Source organism: Mytilus galloprovincialis, chromosome 8 (genome assembly GCF_965363235.1).
Source record: "Mytilus galloprovincialis chromosome 8, xbMytGall1.hap1.1, whole genome shotgun sequence".
NCBI lineage: Eukaryota > Metazoa > Mollusca > Bivalvia > Mytilida > Mytilidae > Mytilus > Mytilus galloprovincialis.
Window position 1 is genome coordinate 66,205,956 of NC_134845.1, and position 13,130 is coordinate 66,219,085.

The 13,130-nt window shown below is 30.6% G+C and overlaps 1 protein-coding gene across 6 annotated transcripts in view; it reads left to right on the plus strand.

Moving 5' to 3' along the window:
* The window catches only part of LOC143042406 (cilia- and flagella-associated protein 337-like), a 48,645-nt gene that overhangs the window by 18,132 nt on the left and 17,383 nt on the right, over nt 1-13,130 (plus strand). For 5 of the 6 annotated variants that reach the window (XM_076214689.1, XM_076214691.1, XM_076214690.1 and 2 more), the window contains 10 exons: nt 653-741; nt 2,491-2,583; nt 3,281-3,373; nt 4,892-5,012; nt 6,300-6,369; nt 6,882-6,959; nt 8,627-8,828; nt 9,952-10,057; nt 10,826-10,977; nt 11,279-11,305. In XM_076214689.1, coding sequence (XP_076070804.1) covers nt 653-741; nt 2,491-2,583; nt 3,281-3,373; nt 4,892-5,012; nt 6,300-6,369; nt 6,882-6,959; nt 8,627-8,828; nt 9,952-10,057; nt 10,826-10,977; nt 11,279-11,305 — 1,031 coding nt within the window. The remainder of the gene's footprint in view (nt 1-652; nt 742-2,490; nt 2,584-3,280; nt 3,374-4,891; nt 5,013-6,299; nt 6,370-6,881; nt 6,960-8,626; nt 8,829-9,951; nt 10,058-10,825; nt 10,978-11,278; nt 11,306-13,130) is intronic. The other variant, XM_076214692.1, reaches the window with a different exon arrangement.

A 13,130-nucleotide genomic window follows, 5' to 3' on the forward strand; every position in this document is an offset into this window, starting at 1 on the left:
AAAGAGGGTGCAAGAGTACTACCCCTCGAACAATCATAATAAGTTGCTGCTTAGCATCAATGATCAATTTTCAGTGTTTTTACTACTAAAAAAAGGGGTAGGAATCTGTTCCCACATGTATACCCTGTGTGACAGAAAACAGAAAATTAAAAAAGCTGTAGATTTTAGTACTATTATCAAAGAAGCATGCAGGCTCATCAAATGATTTCATTTGGAACCTTTTTCTGCTGTCATCGATAGAAAAAAATAAAAAGTTTTCATAAAATAAAATGTTTTACCTACCTACCCTACCTAATTTTTTTCAGGGTGAAATAGGAAACACACTATTTATTTATTTTGGCCCTATATAGAAATCAACCTTGTGCAAGTGCTTGTATACATGTACATGTAAAAGTTTTAACATTAGAATATTGAAATTTGAAAGAAGAGATGTTTGTTATATAGGGGTCTTATATTAAACTACATTTTTGAATCTTAAATTGAACCTCATATATGATATAAATAATTTTGCTATGAACACATCATACGCTTCAGAAACCTTTAAGGAAAATACAAAAGAAATTTGTTTTAGTTTTATCTATATCGAATATTCTGAGCTCTTTATTCTGTACATGATTTTTGTATTTCTGTGCAATACTTCATATAATTCCAGAACACTGAAACAATGTCCAGAACCAAGCCAAAATGGATCACAGATTTTGCCATCATGCCAGAATATAACAAATTTATAGTTGGCACAGGGTAGGTTTATCATTACACACAGGAAATTGTAGACAGCATTTGACACCCTTTTGTAAAATAACTTCTCTGGATACTGGGTTGCGTCCAATATCGTAGCGGCTATGTAGTGCTACATAGATTTTGTCTACTGAACGTGTAGCTATAGACTAGTTGTTACATAGATATTGATAGCTGCTACGATATTGAACTCAACCCTGTTGTACAGTGAATTGATTTATTTTTTTATGGACAACAAATGTTCATGTTTAAACAGAAGTTTCTTTCTTTTGTCTGACATCTAAGCTCTGCTATCTGTTCTTGGAAACTATAAGTGTCAACAGCTATCTAGAAAAAAGAACTATACATAGAAACGTTATTATGCAGAAAACTGTAGTGTAATTTATACATTTATGCTAAAATATGTAAAAGTGGGATTGGATTGATAATTACAGTGACTTGACTGTTAGTGTTGCTCTCCACCAATTGCAACTCATTCAAAATTTTGACCAAATTGCAATTTGTTTTATTAAACCAAATTGTTCATCTGGTCAGAATATTGAACAAATTGTTCAGTCAAAATGTGAAAGTGCAAGGTGATAAAATAAAATATACTTACAATCCTATAAGACTTAAATGATGTTGTGACAAAATTAGTTTATCAGTTTATATAGTTATATTATAGTCATTTCCATGCTGAAGAGGAACTATTTATTTTGAATTGCTATAAAATTGTCCAAACTAAGCTTTCATATAGTTTTTCTTTCTAAAAGTATTCTATATTTATCAGAATCAGATATCGTTTTAAATAAAACATCATATATTCAGTAAAATATGTGTGAAATAACAATATGCTATTGATAAGTTTTCAGGGGAGATAACCTAAAATATTATTCTTTTGAATAAAGACTTTTTGAAAGAAAAGTTATTATCTCTCCCATGGAAACTTCCTACAAACATATATTGCAATTTTACACATATTTTACTGAATATGAAATGTTTTAATTCACATAATGTCTGATTCTTATAAATATAGAATACTTTTAGAAAGAAAAACTATATGAAAGCTTAGTTTGGACAATTTAATAGCAATTCAAAATAAACAGTTCCCCTTCAGCATGGAAATGAATATAATATAACTATACAAACTGATAAACTAATTTTGTCACAACATCATTAAAGTGGAGTTAAAGTCTTATAGGATTGTAAGTATGTTTTATTTTATCACCTTGCACTTTCATGACTTGGCTGTGGTTTTCTACAGCAGTTGGTTCAAATTTCTGACCAGTTGAACAATTTGATTTTATAAAACAAATTGCAATTTGGTCAAAATTTTGAATGAGTTGCAATTGGTGGAGAGCAACACTAACAGTCAAGTCACTGTAAAAGGAAATATGATGTATCTGTGAATGTGGTAACAACCATGGCCAACAACGCAACTTAACCAAAAGTCATTTATAGATACTTTATCTTTATTCAAGACGCCTTAGGGACGACATCAAAAGATTGATGTAGGATAAAAAACTTAAATCAAATAGTTTGGGGGTGGGGGTCAACATTGCTGCAAGTTTTGTTAATCTTAAATCGATTTTACATATATCCCTATTGGTCAATCAGTTTTTCCAAAATTAAGTTAAGAGGGGGGTGTGGGGGTCAGTGAAAAAACTATGTGAATTAAGTTTTTTATCCTTCATTGAACTTTTGATGTCGTCCCTTATAAAGGACAGAATATTGTATCTGATTGATTTATATTTTTTAAAAATATTTTTGCAGTGATAGAGAAATCCAGTTCTTTGAGTTATCTTCCTTTGATCCATATTGTCAAGTCAGTAGCCTAGAATCAGTACCTTTACAGTTAGACTATTGGTAAGTCTCATATCAAGTAAAGATCCTTTTTAATTCACAGGATTAACTTTATACTTTTTGTTAGTCACTTGTTCTTTTATAGTCAATCAATGTGTCATTATGTAGACTATGTGTAATATAAAAAAGAAGATGTGGTATGATTGCCAATAAAACAACTGTCCAAAAGAGACCAAAATGACACAGACATTAACAACTAAAGGTTACCATACGGCCTTCAACAATGAGCCCATACCGCATAGTCAGCTATAAAAGGCCCTGATAAGACAATGTAAAACAATTCAAACGAGTAAACTAACGGCCTTATTTATATAAAAAAAAAGAATGTCAATATGGCAGGGATTAGTCTTTTAAATTTCTGCATGATAATTTTAGAAAAAAAATGTTGTCACAAGATCTAAATATTTGGTCAATTTAATTGTATCAATTTAAGATGCATTTTTTAAAACTGATTCAAAGAAGATTCATGACTCTCTTAAAAAGATATTTTCTTTTAATAATCAGTAAAGGTTTTTGGTTAGGGTTTTCCAAAAGTACAGAATAGATCATGGTCAAATATGTTTCTTTGTTTTTAAAGAAAGAGTCTTGATGGAGTATATCTTGAAAAGAGGATTTACTTTCTATGTATGAAGTACCAAGCTTGAAATTAAAATTTTAGTATAATATTTTGTTACATAATCATTATTTATTATATTTACAGTGCTACCAATACAGATGAATGTATAATTGTATTTGGTGACAGTCAAGGATGTATTAATATTCTAGTCATAAAAAATCCTGGCGAATCTTTGAGGTATGTAAAAATAAAAAAGTTTTTTCAATACAGCAAAACCTGATTCAGAGACCACCTGTATTAATTATAAGACCAGTAATCTGAGATCCCTCTGTAGTGTACTTCATAAAAATAGATTGAACCTGTATTTAAAGACCACCTGTCTTATGAGACCACCTTTTTGTTCTCCCTTTAGATGTCTCTTAATACAGGTTTCATTGTATTTGATTACATGTATTGAAAAAGTTTGAAGATTTTTGTAAGTATACAATGTTGTATTATTTCTTAGCATTCTGATATGCTTTAAAAATAAACAGTTTGTGGATTTTTGTTGTCGTTCTTCTTAAATATCCAAAGAGATCAGTTTCTTATATTTGAAAGTTGATAAGTAGGTTAAATTCATTTATAATTTAAAAGTAACAAGCGAATGACAAATTGTATAAAAAGATTACACTGTTTATATGTGTTATGAAATTGTAACCATTTATTATTGTTCTTTATTATACTTCACGTAAAAATGCCATATTTTGATTGGCTGATACGAGGGTGTTAATTTACTCTATCACATGGCTAAGAGGGTGACAATTTTTTTTAATGTTACCCTGTCGTTTTAACCAATCAAATCGATAGTTTAAAGGACAATGAATTAAAAGTACATCAAGTATTTAAATACAGTGATAAAGTTCTACGTTTTGGCTTAGCTAGATTTTATTATCTGACTCAAAATAAAAAAATAAAACATCTTGTTGTTTTTTCTAATGCCCGTAATATTGTTATGTACGTGACGTCATAGAAAATACTTTTAAAATAAAATCAATCCGTTTCTGTAAAAGACTATAATGATAAGACATTCAGTATAATAAATTAAATAACACATAGCTGAGAGGGTGATAGAGCAGATTGGTACCCCTTGAAAATGCATTGTCAACCTTGGCTTCGCCGCGGTTGACAATGTTTTCTCGGGGTAACAACTGCTCTATCACCCTCTCAGCTATGTGTTATTTATATATTATGTCCAGTGTAGCATTAAATGTAGAAGTTGGCATCCTATGAATAATAGACTTATAAGAGTGTGTTTTTCTGATGTTGGATTGCTGCCTTATTTATACATTTTGTTTACCAAAAGCCCAATATTTAAGTAAAATTGAAAATGAAAATGGGGAATGTGTCTAAGAGACAAAAACCCAACCATAGAACAGACAACAGCAGAAGGTCACCAATAGGTCTTTAATGCAGCGAGAAACTCATTCACCCAGAGGCGTCCTTCAGCTGGCCCCTAAACAAATATATATATACTAGTGACGTCATACTAAACTCCAAATTATACACAAGAAACTAAAATTAAAATCATACAAGACTAACAAAGGCCAGATCTCGCAGCTCCTGACTTCCGGGGACAGGTGCAAAAATGTGGTGGGGTTAAAGTTGTTTTTTGAGATTTCAACCCTCCCCCTATAGAATTTAAGTAGTATAATTTTCTGTTTTTAGCAATACATATAAGTTTAAGATCTAGAGTATATGATATAATTCTTTTTATAGGTTGTGGAAGAAAGAGAAGCGACATCAAGGTTTTATACCAAGTATATCTTTAGATCAAATCATAGAAAAACACAGAGCTATGTTTATAAGATGGCAAGTTCATAAAGACTGGGTACAGCAGGTTAGTGAATTACAGAGATCTTGAATATAACAAAGATATCTTCCCAGGGTTTCCGCTGGCGGTCGCCATTTTCGCAATTTGCGAAAAAATAATAATTGTGGCGATTAAAATTCGTCATTGGCGAAAGAATTTGGCGAAAGAAATATATATAACGATTTATTTTCAGCCATCTTGTTTATTTACTTATTTCGGGTTTCTCGGACTTCTCCAGATCAGACAATACTCGGAATTCACCTTGAACTTGTTAAGGGATTTGACAGAAAATCAATAATCAGCTGATTGCATATATAGCTATCGACTTCAAGGGACTAATTAAGGTGTTAATTGTATTATATGACAAAATGATATGGTTAAATGGCGTCTGTCACATGTCACAAAAGGGATTTATTATTACAACTTTGCGACGCATGTGTTTGAAGCAAAATTTTGACGCTTCCTTTCGATCCGTCTTTTAATTATAGTCCAGAAAAAAAAACTTATTATTTTGAAAAAGGTTCAAAAGCAAGAAAGGTCTCTGATTTTGAACATTATTATTTAACTTTGATATAGATAATTGATTTGAGTGGGTACTTTAAAGTCGTTTCAGTGACACACGTGTTTCATGCATAGTTTTACTTGTTTATGATGGTTTAGAAAAGAAAACTGTCGTTATGAAGAAATCTATTCAAACGGTTGGCATGAGAGTAACCCTTCAATGTAATGACTACACCTTACACAAGGGATCAATTCCAAGTGATAAAATGTTTTTGTTTTGTTGTAAAAAGCTCTTCTTATTAAGGGGGTGGGGGGGGCTGGAAAAAAAGGATTATTTTAAAAGAAAAATATATTTGTGTTACTTGGTGAAAAAAATAATAAAGTGGCGAAAAATATATTGTTTTGGCGAAAGAGGTGGCGAAAAAAATAATTGTCCCAGGGGAAACCCTGTATCTTCCTAATAGATGCTAAAGTTTAAAAAAGAAGAATATTCATAGAAGAAGTTTTTTTTATACTCCTACTATAAAGTAGGGGGTACTAATAATACTTAACATAAACTTGTTTGTCTGCTCCAAAGTTTAAACCATTTTACCTCTGTCTGTTTTACTGTCTACTTAGTGAATTTTTCATCACATTATTTCTCAGGAACTACAATCAGAACATTTAAAACATGGTATAAAATAAATTTGTGTGAGAATGTTTATCCAATGCAATTGTGATGTGTTTTCGAATCCATTCACATTTATACTCTAAAACACCTTCTGCAGACAGAAACTCCCTCACTTTATGTATTTTACCTATTTATTTTTCCAGTTGAAGTACTATCATGATATCAAAATGATAATCTCCTGTTCCAATGATAGAGACACAGCTCTTGTCAAAGGTAAAATATTTTTTACAATGTACAAGTAATCTAGAAATATTGTCCCTACACAAATGCTAAAATCCCAGCTCAAATTCAAATGGCTGTGAAAGAAGGTCCTCAAAGATTAAAAATAATTTCATTAGCAACTTATCAATATATACGCTTGAAGCAAATAAAGCTTATATAATTTCTATAGGGCAAATAGAAATTCTGGCTGAAAATACTAGTCCTTAACCTTTTCAGAATCTCAATGACTGTGCATGATTGTTTGAACTGAAATTGTCAAATAATTGCTTTATTTCCATTGTTTAGGAGGTTGTTAGCCAATCACAATGTTTTGGTGTATACTTTGAAAATATTACCCAGAATGCATTACACTCAGAAATGACAAATTTCCAGTTTTCCAAAATATTCTAAAAGGCTCTTTATTTTTTTTAACTCTTTTAATACACATAATAGAGGACCAATAAAACTTGATAAATGAAAATCCCCCATTTTTCATTACGTTTTGTTTTTTCTTTGTTTTACAGGATGTATTATGGGTAGTTCACACAGATCACAAGAAATTGCTGAATACCAACAATCAATGATCCGTCAACAAAATGCAGGTAAACAAATAAGTCTTCCATCTATTGATTTGTTAGGTTCCGATTTTAGTTTTGGTCAACAAGGTTGTTACAAAGATTCAAAATGGGCTTTGATATAGATTCACAGAGTATGATTCGACAACAAGTCTAAAATAATTTCAGAAGTATTCTGCTGAATGAAAAATGTCTTTTTGATGGCATGGATTGACATTTTCTTGCAACACACAAGAAGAACATAAAATGAAGAAATGCACTCAATTTATCATTTTTCAAAAATCATATGAGGGTAAATGAATAGTTAAAGAAATTGACAAAAAAAACCATGAGATAACAGTCAATTTTGCAAAAGAGATAATTCTGTAAATTGAGAAATTATTACGAGGTTTTTATAAATGTGAATAATGTGTCTGTGTGAGTATTCCAATAACCAGAATTCTGATATCTGATGCATATATATTTGTATGAATCTTGTCCTGAAATCGCAATAATTAAACTAGCATTTATGTCCATTCTTCAAAAATCGCAATAATAAATGCAAACAACAATTTTTGCATTGAAAGAATATAGTATTTTATCCTGCAATTGGGTGTCCCACTATACAGATACAGCCCTACAGATATCGCTATGCTGTATCATATAGCTTTAAAGCCCTGCCCACTGCCGGACTGAGTATTGTTTGAACCTATGTGACCTCAGAATGTGTATTTCAGTTGCATTCCAATGACGATGACAATTGTCGATTTCAGAACTTGAATGTGTATGATTGTGTTACAAAATCAACCATGTCAATTTCAGCATGCATGTTTAGTGAATGTCAAGTCTGAAGGGTAGGAAAACTCGTACACTTCTGTTTCAAATTAAACAATGTTTTGTTATTTGTTTTTACTGTTGAAATTAGTTGTTATGTTAAAATAGATAATTATTCACCTTGAGCGATGAATTATTGTTGACCATTCAAGATTCTTTTTTGCGAACCCGTCTTTAGCGTAATGTGTGATTTTGATATTGCTATGCGGGCCTCAAGGGATTACACATCGCAAATAAATGCTAAATATGTTAGTTTTTGTGTCTTTCAAAACACAAACAATATACAGAATTAATTGCAGGATAAAGACAATAACTGTTTGGTGTCTTTAAATATCAGCTGTATTTGTACTCGGCTCGAAACAGGTGTAGTAGCTCGCTAAAAGCTCGCATACACCTTGTTTCCTAGCCTCGTACAAATACAGCTGATATTTAAAGACACTAAACAGTTATTGTCTATGTTATAATTATAGAATAACTAATTGAAGAATTCAAATAGAGAAAAATATTCAACGAGTGACCAAACAACACATTAATTCAGGAATGTGCATAGCGCATGAGTTTATTATCAGCGTTTTTCGGTCATGAGTTAAATATTTTTCTCTATTTGAATTCTTTAATTAGTTATTCTTTTTATTACATTTGCAAATGGCTTTTTTTAAAGAAATTAATGTAAAACATGTAAGGAACTATATCTGTTTTTTATGCATTCACAATTTGTTTTGATATACCGTTATCAACGTCTTGACAACGCCTATTGTTGTATGATGTCAGAGAGTGAAATAACCACGTTTATTTCACATGTGAAATTATTTGGTTTTTATTTAACTGGGAAATCAATGTAATTCATTACAACGAATGTAATAAATTATCTGTCATTGAAGGAAAGAAGGATTCCAAAGATCCCCAGGACAAGGCCAAACTAAGACAGATGTTAGCTGTACCTAAACCCAGACAATCATCAGACCAAGCAGTATTCCAAGTGTACAAAGGAGTCAAATGTTTTGATTTCTGTAAAGATAAAAATATCATTGTGACTGGAGGCATGGACAGGATTGTACGATTGTGGAATCCTTACGTGAATCTGTAAGTTTGCTCTATGTTGGGAAATAACTTTTTTGTACCACTTTATTATATTCGCTTTGAAATTAGACAATATATGTATAGTGTCTTGAAATATGAAATTTGTCTTTATCTGTATAGCAAAATAGCTGATTGCAGTATAATATATGAGCTGTGTCGGATAGAAATCGACTTTATGCAAGTGCATGTACCAGATACATGTATAAGACTTTGATCGATTTTGGAATAATTTTAGATTATAAAAGATGCATTTTGGTCCGTTTTAAAGGGTTGTCTTCTTCTGCAAATCTACTTTTGGAACAATTACAGACTTTCCGTAAAAATTATTTAAACCCAAAATAGGTTAACAGAGGTATTAATTTTCGTCTGCATAGTGTCGATTTCTATCCGACGCAGCTCATATAATACTAACAACCTATGAGGCTCAACATAACAACTAGATATAACTTTATTCATTTTGTCATTCAGAAAATACACCATATTAAAAAAATTCACCATTACACCTTCTTTACACATTTTTTTGTTTGGAATTTTTAAAGATTGATCTTACTGCTATTTAGAAATCTGTCCAGCTAGACCTGAGAATCTGTTTAGCTTGAATTTTTGATATCATACAACAATATTTTTTTCCATTGTGGTGTCAGATTTTCTATTATGAAATCAAATTTTATGGGAAGTTTTGAGATGTACAGATGTGGGATAAGGTGTATTGTGATTCAATTCTTAGGGGGTCTCATTGGGGGTGCCGATCCCGGATCCCGCCTAATGTTTTGTCACATTCCTGTTTCCTGCTTACACTATGTACGTTACAGCAATTCTCATTTTTTTGTCATTTCCTGAATCTGGCTAGACCTCATTTCCCATTTTCATGACACAATAATTTGACTTTCACGTTTCACGCTTACAAAAAATCGGCAATCCTGCGTCACACTTAGACCCCAATGAGACCCACTTCTTATATTGGCAAGTTGTTATTTTCATTATCATTATATTGTAATTTTTATAATACTGACTTACAGAGATGTCAGAGCATTTCATTGATATACTTTGTGTTGACTGTATGCTACTTTTTGTTTCTTAACTGCAATCCACTTTGTTCAAAATGTATATTAATTTGTATCAACAGGAAACCAACTGCCATGTTAAGGGGACATAATGCACCAATATTTTATCTTATGATTGCTAAGGAGGAGAACAGAATCTTCAGTATTTCAACCGACAGATGTATAAAGGTAAAAAAATAATTGGGAATAGGTAATACTTTTTATACAGTCTTCTTTGTCTGACAAACTTCAAATGTAGACAGATTTGGTTAATCTCAAACAATTAGGGTGAAATGTTTTATATGTTCAGTTTTGTTTGGAATTGTGTTTTTTAGTTTGATATTTGTATGATTTATACATTTATATAGAAAACCTGCATATAAGCCCTTAATTATTGCAACCCTATCAAAGTTTTCCACAGATTCACCTGCAAGTTATCTGTCGATTTAAACTTTTGTAAGTTCTATTGTCCCATCTAACAAATACAATAGTTATTGTTCTCTGTTTAGTTTATGCAATGGGACCTTTAAATTTCTATGCAGTTTATGTGAGTTTATACATGTATTTCAATCAACAAAGAAGATATTTTTTTGGTCAGGCAAATCAATCAATGAGTGATAGATTTCTCCTAGAAGAAATTTAAATGTCCAAGTGAATAAACTACACAGAGAACAATAGCTATTGTATTGATTCAATGGGACTGGTAAACTTGCAAAAGTTTAAATACCTTGGTCAAGAGCAGACGACTTAGTGGTAAACTTTCATTTGGTTCGCAATAAAACTGTTTGATTGTTTTTCATGTCTATGTAGATACAAGGATCTCCTTACAGTCCGATATTATTTCTAGATTTGTCATCTTTCTCTTAGCCTAAATATGGTTCTTAAAAACAATGTTCCATAATCATCTTAATTATCAGAAGGGGAGATAACTTATAATACATGTGTTCACTATTTCAGATCTGGGATATTCAGGACCACAATTGTCTGATGACCGTGAGGGAAAAGGGTCATGCTATCAGAGGAGATATACAAGCCTGCCATTACTCAATTATCTCAAAATCGTTGGCAATAGCAACCGATAATATGTGCTTGTTACAGTTACGACAGAAGTAAGATTTTTGTTGTATAAATTTCAGGATTAGCTAATGTATTATATATATTAAATATGTATAGTTTTACCAATTTTTTTAGTTGTTTTGATGATTAATTTAACAATCATTTCATTTGAAAATATCATTTAAATTTTATAGCTTTTCATATCTTTGTTTTAATTTATTTGTGATGAGATAAATTATATAATTCCAAAAAGTTTTTTAAGTTAAAAACATATTTTGAGAGCAGATGCATATAATAAGATATTTAGCTTGTAGTCAATAGATAATAAGTAATATATAATTAATTTGCTAATAGATCAGATCAAGATACAAAAAATGTCAGGTGAGTCCTACTAACCATCTAGAATGGACTTAAAATGGCTTCCTCTTTACTGCACTGCCATTGGCTATTGTGTGCAATCACATGATTTGTTTTCAGCCAATCCCCTTTTGCATTGTACAACAATTTAGTAAGACATAATTTCTCTGTTTTGGTTTCAAAGTATTTAGAAATTTTTACAAAATCTTACTATAAGTCTTGATGTTTTTTTACAAGCAATACCTGGTACATGTATTACATTTTGGGCCTTCAGAAAGTCTAAATTTCTTTTTTATTGGATCTTTATTTTTCATTAAAAAAAAAGTGATGAAAAAGAATTTGGTTAAAATATAAATGATAATGACAAAAATATAGATGATCTCTTCAGATATCTACACAAGACCTCAGTCATATTCTGCTATTTATAATGACAATTCTTTTTGTCATTTATAATGCTTTATTGCTTACAAAATTCCTTTCAATACCAAAAAATCCATGTCTGCTTTTATTGGAAATTTACTTTTTAAACCCTTTGAAGTTTTCAAACAATGCAATCAAGATAGACACCAAGTTTTGTGTTTTCCTCTAAATCCAATGCAGAGTTGTCCCACCTTGTATTGCTGTTGTATTCTGCGTTTTTTCACTTTGTTGATCTGTATTTCCGTATAAGTCGTGGCTACTGAAAAAAATTTATAAACTTGATCCAGAGTTATTTTCTGTATGGCTAATGTGGATGTATTATTGTTTTTAGGGTTTCAAATTTTCAAAGATACTGAGATTTTTTTTTTCCTAGATACCAATTTTCTTGAATTGAGGAAAACTTGTTTTTATGTCTGCATACAACTTTATAGAAAATGTTTATTTTTTTAACATTAAATTTCGTAGTTTATCTGTTCTCACGAAATCCACAAAAATTAGTAACTAAGAATTATTATAAAACTACAGCATAGTGGTTAAACATATACACATTAACCATGAATTTAAAGTCATAAGAAACCTCAAATTAAAAAAAATAATGCATATGTTTTTTTATAACTCAATGGATAGTTTTCATTATAAAACTTATGTACATATACTTTTTTCTGAAGAAAATTCTTTAATTTATTCATATTTAGAAGAAGTTTACTTTAATTTAATTGCTTGCTTCCAGGACGCAATTCCCCCGATATATTTTCCGTATGCAAAGTGACCTCAGTGTGACCCATCTCGTAAAAATCCGGTGATCACAATACCCATGAATGTCCTTAAAATAAACTATTATACGAATTTACATGTTAAACACGTGCTCAATTTCCATGCTTTTTTGTTGATTTTTTGTCGATTGTTGACAAACAGGTGACAATCGTTAAACTTCGGCTTCAAAACACGAACTTTAATTACCTGCCATATTTTCACAACAACACTGACCGATTGAAATAAAAAATTGACTATTATACGAAATTTACAAGAAGAAAATCATAAATTCGTGCACAGAAGACTAAGTTTATGATGTTTGTATGCATTGGTTCAAGAATTGGAAGAACATTGTTTTTCACCGGTCACTCGTTTCTTATGACTTTAAGGGTTCAACAACATTTTAGTTTTAAAAATCTTAAATTTAAAGTTTGTTACACCAAAAGTTCAAGTATCTACAAAAAGACCAAGTTTTTCAGTGAATAGAAATTATTTTATATTTATAACAAATAATTTGTATTTTACCCCACCTATAGAATATCACCATGTTTCACCTAATTCACAATTTTTTCAATTATTTATTCCTTCACTTTTAATTTTTTTTTTTATAAAGTTGATTTAGTTTTTTTTACCAAAGTTTGAACCAGTAATTATTTCATACTTTGTCTTGATTTTA